This window comes from Mus caroli, chromosome 11 (genome assembly GCF_900094665.2).
Source record: "Mus caroli chromosome 11, CAROLI_EIJ_v1.1, whole genome shotgun sequence".
In the NCBI taxonomy this organism is placed as follows: domain Eukaryota; kingdom Metazoa; phylum Chordata; class Mammalia; order Rodentia; family Muridae; genus Mus; species Mus caroli.
The window spans coordinates 67,555,804-67,563,334 of record NC_034580.1 but is presented as its reverse complement, the minus strand read 5'-3'; the positions used below and the strand labels follow the sequence as shown (position 1 = coordinate 67,563,334).

General features: G+C 42.8%; 1 protein-coding gene across 3 annotated transcripts in view; it reads right to left on the bottom strand.

The window, feature by feature from the left end:
- Positions 1 to 7,531, bottom strand: part of Zzef1 (zinc finger ZZ-type and EF-hand domain containing 1) — a 126,047-nt gene that overhangs the window by 76,877 nt on the left and 41,639 nt on the right. For all 3 annotated transcript variants that reach the window (XM_021176147.2, XM_029484135.1, XM_029484134.1), the window contains exons 10-12: positions 5,609 to 5,700; positions 4,760 to 4,908; positions 1,005 to 1,116 (exon numbers count right to left, since the gene is read on the bottom strand). In XM_021176147.2, the coding sequence (XP_021031806.1) occupies positions 1,005 to 1,116; positions 4,760 to 4,908; positions 5,609 to 5,700 (353 nt within the window). The remainder of the gene's footprint in view (positions 1 to 1,004; positions 1,117 to 4,759; positions 4,909 to 5,608; positions 5,701 to 7,531) is intronic.

Below are 7,531 nucleotides of genomic sequence, written 5' to 3'. Positions count from 1 at the left end.
CTCTATTCTGTGCTATGCTCTGCTCTGTGCTATGCTCTGCTCTGTGCTCTGCTCTGCTCTGTGCTCTGCTCTGCTCTGTGCTCTGCTCTACTCTGTGCTCTGCTCTGCTCTGTGCTCTGCTCTGCTCTGTGCTCTGCTCTTCTCTGTGCTATGCTCTACTCTGTGCTCTGCTCTTCTCTGTGCTATGCTCTACTCTGTGCTATGCTCTTCTCTGTGCTATGCTCTACTCTGTGCTATGCTCTACTCTGTGCAAATAAATCCAAGTGTTGCCAAAGTTAAGCTTGGGGCAAACTGCTCCCTAAAGGGAAAGTTCCTCTCATAACAGTCTTGCTGTCTTATTTCCAGTTTTACATTGTAGTTATTTATTTTATACATGTGGCCACATGTATCTCACAGTGTGCTTGTAGAGGTGAAAGGACAAACTGAAGGAGTTAGTTCTCTCCTTCTATGTTGGTCCCAGGGATCAAACTCAGGTCCTGGGCTTGGCAGCAAGTGTCTTTACCTACTGAGCAACTCACTAGTAATAAAGGCCTTTCTGAAATTTATTATTCAAATGCATAGATATGCATTGAGCACGTACTGTGTGTGAACTCTGAAGAGAGTTCTGACTTTTCTTACTTATTCTAAGATTTATTCTTAAGAAAAATAAATGACATGGCCAGGCAGTTACTACTCCCAGAACTGGGGGAACAAACACATTCCTCTTGCATCTATGCCTGGGTACTACTTACCGCAGTGTGCCTTTCTGACACATCTCAACCAAACTAAAGATTATGGTCCAATCCACTTCCAGCACTTGGCATAATTTCACACTCTCTTTCAGATGAAGTCTTCTCTGGTAAACCCCAGGGTGGGTTAAACCTCCCTCTGTCATAGTCATATCACATCTGTCTCTCCCAACCCCTCTAACATCCCAGTGTTGGCTCAAGGGCTAGTGCAGTTAGCAATGTTTGTAGAAGGGGAAAGCAGGTAAATGAGCGAAGGACAACCTGGCTACTGCTTACTTTAGCAACTCTGCACTGTTGTAACTTGACATCTGCTTCATCCCACTCTTCTTCTAGCTCAAACCAGCCAATAGGATCATCCTCTCCAAGGTCATCAGATGAGCAACCAATCCTGTGAATGAATACAAATGTAATCATAGACATTTTCTTGCTTCTAAGTTTCTCCAGAGACTGACAAGGCCTCATCCAAATATCATTTAAGCCAGGCATTTCCAGCGAGATGGAAGAGTGACATACCAGGATGGGCATTTCTGGTAATCACTGAGGAAGAGGCAAGAGTGGCTTCCCTTGCCTAGGTCTGACTAATGTGCATATAACTACCCTGAGGTCTGAGTCATGTACGAACAACTAAAGGGTTGATGCCTCATATCCTGGAGCTCTCAAATCTCAGCCTTCACAGACCTCTGTTGATTAGCAAGTCCTCCAAAGGAAGCATTCCATCCTTAAAACAAAGGATAATTGCATCTTTCTCCTTAAAAGCTGAATGGGTAAGTGCTGCCCCCTCTTCAGCAGGCACTCTTTCAAGCACCATTCTTGGTTGGGTGGGTGGGTGGGTGGGTGGGCAGGTGGTTGGTTGGTTGGAGACAGTTTCACTAGGTAGCCTTAGCTACTCTGGAACTCACTATATTGCTGTAACAGACATTTGCTTGCCTCTACCTCCCAAGTGCTGAGATTAAAGGCCATCATGCATGACTTCAAGTTTCCATTGTTAAAATCTCATACTACTTGGCCTATGACTCAACTCTCACACTAATAGCGCACTGTATAAGCATGTCTAGCAATCACAGATAACTATGGGGAAAAGTGAAGAAAATGTACAACAGGATCTGGAACAAAGGAAAAATTTTATTCTCTTCCTCACACAAATATTTATTGGTAGAAATCTTTTGTGGTATAATTGATCACAACAGCACAGGTGGAATTTGCTAAGCCCTAATTGTCGATGAGTCTCATCCATCATACATGTTTGAAGAATCTTAAATATATTCTTTGAGGGCATACTATTTCAGTGGCATGGCATTTGCCCAGCATATGTGAGAACTTGGTTCTATCCTCAGCTATGTAGCCCAGGCTGGCCTTGAGCTCTCAATCTCTTTCTATCCTCCTGCCACCATGCCTGGCAGAAAGTCTACTCAAAAGAGTCTGCAACCTAAAAAAGCTGGCAGAGTCAGGTGCTAGAGAAGCAAGTTTTCTCACTAAACCACACTGTACAGTGGGCAGATGCTGTCTCCGGAGCATAGTGCCAGAAAAACACAACAAAATGGTCAAGAAAATGTTATTTCCAACTGGAGAGAGACTGATATTATATGTAGGCCAACTTAGTTGGCCTATATTGAAGAATAACTCAGGCTAGAACCAGATCAAATTATTAAGGGACTCATGAATAGGCCTATATTTAGGTTAAAAAAAAAAACCATCCTGCGTAAGATGTAAAAGACCTTGTTTGACAAAAAGTTTAGAGGAAAAGACCTATTTTAATATCCCAAGAGTGAGAACACAGTTGCTTGAAATTAGGTGGTGCCTGCAGCCATTATTAAAAAAGAAATCATGCTGGGTATGGTGATGGAAACCTGTAAGCCTAGCACACAGGAAGCTGAGGTGTTCTGAGCTGCCCAACCTAATAAGAACTAATCTCAAGAAACAAAGCACAAACAAGACAGACAATGGAGGAAAAGAAAGGAAGAGGAAGAAAGAAAGAAGCCTTAGGTCCTTCCTATAACTACTAAATCAGACCTGTATTTTCACAGCATCTCCTGGGAAATACAATAGCCCGGAAGACAAGTCCAGGGCTCTGATTCACAGTGATAACTTCCTAGCAGCAATAAGGAGGGCAATGCTATCTGATAGGTCAGCAGTGACCTCTGTAGCAATGTCTACTTTAAGCCTTCATCTTAATGACCCACCCACACCCATCCCCTGATTTCTGAGGGTATGTATAGCCTGGCTTGTCCCCTATTCTCTGTCTAAGTTTTCTGTTGTCTCTTAACTAGTGCTGCTCATCAGGGTGACCTATGTCTGTCTAGTCCACAGTCCTCCAGAACCATGTCTTCTATCTCTACATTTTCCTTTAGTTTTGTTTGAGACAGGGTCTTAATCTATAGCATAGGTTGGTCTTGAACTCTCAGCAATCTTACCTCAGCTTCCTGCTGGGATTATAGTCATGAGGCTACATACCTGGATCCTATGTTTTTAATTAACATTTCAAAGACTGTCATGTCTGTCCCTACAATATAAGAGTCTCTTCTAAGCTGCTGACCTGTTTGTCCCACTGGCTGTAGGACATCTCAAATCTTACCAAGAGGGTTAACATTGAGCTACTTGTCTTCCCATAATCCTGCTTCTCCCTGGAGCATGTTCTATTTCAGAACAGGTTACTACCAAGTTCTCCAACTGCCCAAACTTGGTGCTGCCCAGCCTCCTTTCCTCTTCTGCTCTCTACTCAGTCATCCCCAGGGCCCACTGCATCAAGCCACCTTGCTCCTCCTCTGCTGCTGCTGGTCTAGGCCACTCTTACCTTCAGCTTCCTGGGCGACACGCTTACTCGCAGCCTCTGGCTCTCTGTTTGCTTTCCTCTATTCATGATGTTGCAGCACAAGCCTGAGCAGTTCTTCCAGAACACATCTGACTTCCTTCATATTCTCTTACCTCCCCAATAACAAGCTCTACCCTCTGCCTGCTTGCCTCCCCGCTACACACATGCACTTCAAAGATAAACTAAGACCTCAAACAAAGACATTTCTACTGACCTGGCCTCTCCCAGCTCTCCAGCTCTGTCCTTTGCCATTCTTCCTGACAGTACAGCTTAGCCATACAATCACCTTCACACACTGCTTCTTCAAGCACCTACTTAGTGTGTAATTCACTCTTCAGAAACATCACAGCACTGCTCACTGGCTCAGGGCTACATTTCCTGTCAAGTAAGGCCTGCTATCTGCTCCCAGAGGTCTCCCGTACAGCATTCATTACACAGTTGACACTGTCTCCTGGCAGGAAGCTCTCTATGGTCACTACAGTGACCCCTTTGGTACTTTTTCCACTGCAGGACCTTCAATGCATCAGGCCCAGCACATAATAGATGTTTAATAAGTATTTTCAATGAAAGTTTGAGGAGGCTGGAGACAAGGCTCAGAATTAACACAACGTGTTCTTTCAGAAGATCCAGGTTTGGTTCTTAGCACCCACATGGCAGCTCCCAATCACTCATAACACCAGTTCTAGGGGATCCAATGCAGTCTTCTGAAAACACCTTCTTATATTTCTGTTTCTAAAAGAACCCAAAATTCCAGAATTCTTAAAAAATGTCACAATAGGCTGAGCAGTGGTGGCACACGCCTTTAATCCCAGCACTCGGGAGGCAGAGGCAGGTGGATTTCTGAGTTCGAGGCCAGCCTGGTCTACAGAGTGAGTTCCAAGACAGCCAGGGCTATACAGAGAAACCCTGTCTCGAAAAAAAAACCAAAAAAACAAAAAAGAAAATAACAATGACTTCTGGCCTCTGTGATGGGTTACTGTCACCTTTTCTATAAGCATAATTCAACAATAAAGATACATCCTTTTTTTTTTTTAAGACAGGGTCTTACTATGTAGTAATGGCTAGCCTAGAACTCACTATTTTAAACGAGGCTAACCCCAAACTCACAAAGGCCACTTGCTTCTGCCTCCCAAATGCCTCCCAATTAAAGGCATGCAATGCCACATCCAGGGAGAGAATAGATGCAATTTTATTGACCACACAGACTCTCTCTGGGCTGTACCTGCTTTTTACGAACTGCCTCAGTTCCTGGAGTTTCCATTTGTCATATTTTTCAAACCGTTTGAAGTGTTCTTCTGCATGAAACTTATTAGAAGGCGAGTTATAGGCAAATACCAGCCCACACTGAGCACCGATGCCACCACGGCGAACCTGGGAACAGAGGCAAACATTCTCTGCTGATTTGTCTCCGATTGACATAGTTAAGGTCTAACAGCTTATGGCACAGTGAAACCAATAAAATGCTATTCCATGTTACTACGCCCTGTAAGTAAGGCGGCTATTTCCTCTAAAACATTAGCTTGACTCTCTCCATCCTTATAGTCACACTGCTCAGAGACTTAAAACTAAATCTAAATTTGTACACTTGCCCTCTGTCAGAGGACTGAGACAGAGGAAAATAATTACTGTATACCCAATGACAGGCAAGGATCTATGGAAACGTAACCCAATCACTTTTTTAAAACAAACACACAAAGAAATAAAAACAGGGCCTCTCTATGTAGCTCTGGTTGTTCTATAACTCATTATGTAGAACAGGCTGGCTTTGAATTCACAAAATCCACTGCTTCTGCCTCCTGAGTGCTGGGATTAGAGGTGTGTTCCACCACACCTCGCTCAATTCACTTAAAAACTTTTATTGTTTTATGTGTTTGGGTATTTGCTTACAGATCTGTTTGCACACCACATGCATGCCAGGTTCCACATGGTGAGTCATCACAAGGTTGCTGGGAATAGAACTCAGTTTCTCTGGAAGAGCACCTAGTGCTCTCAACTACTGAGCCATCTCCCCAGTCCCTAATTCACCTTTGAAGAGCACTGCAACTACTTAAGAAGGTGGAAGAGAAATTACCATAATTCTGATCTGTGTAACTTGGAAGGCAGACTCACTTCCTGTAGAAAAAATAGTACTTGCTCTCGTTTTTCCAGTCTCTGTAAGAAAACCTAAGAAAAAGGAAAAGGAAAAGAAAGTTAGGACGGTTGAGTCATGGTTACAGCCCCAAGATCTAGTATCAACAAAAGCAAGGGTAGCCAGCCTATCTGGTACCTTTGTGACAATTAGAAAAACAATACCTCTTTAGCAGATGTGGCTCCCTCCCACATCTCTACCTTCTGTAAAAAAGCAGTAAGAGATTCTCCAACACACACGCACGCACGCGCACACACACACACACACACACACACACTACAGTCTCCTCAGATTGTAATTTTCAATAAGAGACAGAAAACTGTAGGGTCAACCATCTTCCTGAATCATCCTGAAAGCCATGACCAATGTTTGACTGAGTTGATTAAAAGACAAGTGGGTTTAGCAACTGAAGCTTGGTCAGCTTCTTGAATACTCTGTCAGCAAAGGTTAGGACAGATGCTGAAACGGAAGGGGGATTTTTGGGTGTTCTGTCTAATTCATTCTCAGTTATCGCCATCTTTTCCTGTCTCTAAGCTATTTTATAACTTTGTAAGTTGAATACTGAGGGTAATGCAAGTGTTTTTGTCCAAAGAAATATATATTTAAAAAAGAAAAGAGAAGAAAAGGAATGTAGCTGATACTAACTGTGAGTAAATTCCATCATTGGTCTTTGTTGTTTTATGATTTTTCCTTTAAACTATTGATAATGTTTCTTCCTTTGTCTAAAAGTCTGATGTGTCCATTTGCAGTTGTATGAGTCATATACCTTTTTTGGTTACAAATTATCTCTCAACTCACAAAAAGATCTGTTGTTAAACCCAAGGTGCAGCAGTGTAATGCAAGGATGCGCTCAAGTCCGTGTTCCTTGAGCTTTTCTCCTGGGGCCCTGACCTGCTTTCAATCATTCTCCTGTAAAGTCAAAACACTGAAATGATGGTCATGTTCTTATTCCATACCTGTGTTTAATAACACAAACATTCCTAGACTCTGGGTTTCCTCAAGACAATTGTGTAAAACGTGTTACAAGGACCAAGAAAATGAACCCAAGAGGTTCTTTGCTAACTCACAGACAGATGCTGTCCTGTGATCTGGTTCTATCAGGAATGAGAAGCAGTACAATGGCCTTGCCGGGTGTAAGGAACCTTCTTGTGCAAAGTTTATTAAGAGGTCATCAAAGGACAGGAGGTACAACTGGGAACCTCCTTGGTACTGAGAATGAAAATAGGGACAGTACAGGTAACAGGCTTTGCTGAAGAAATCAGAAGCCTTCAAGTTCTGAGGAAAGCCACAACAAAACCAAATCCTGAAGAGGAAGACCAGGCCAGTCAGTGTTGACAGCAGCTAGAACATTCTACTTTACTGAACTCAAGTGGTATAGTAAAAAGAAAAGACACACATACAGGACACTGACCAAGTGGTTTCCAAGATAGGGAAAGGCTCACAAATACACCTGCATCAGGAAAAGAGTCTACAGCAGAATGAAGCAGACACAAACATACATTTGTGCTAGAGATGAAGAGGATTGTTCCAATACATTAAATGCCAGACCAGGTGTAATGTTCTTAAAGATGCTCTCGGACTCAATACTTTAAACCAACTCAACAGAAAGTCAATCTAAACTTTAAAACAATTAAATGCAGTAACTTTTTCTATCTCAAAAAGAGGAGTCTTCTGCGGTGGGATTGCAAGCTTGTACAACCACTCTGGAAGTCAGTCTGGAGGTTCCTCAGAAAATTGGACATAGTACTACCAGAAGATCCAGCAATACCTCTCCTGGGCATATACCCAGAAGAAGTTCCAACTGGTAATAAGAACACATGCTCCACTATGTTCATAGCAGCCTTATTTATAACAGCCAGAAGCTGG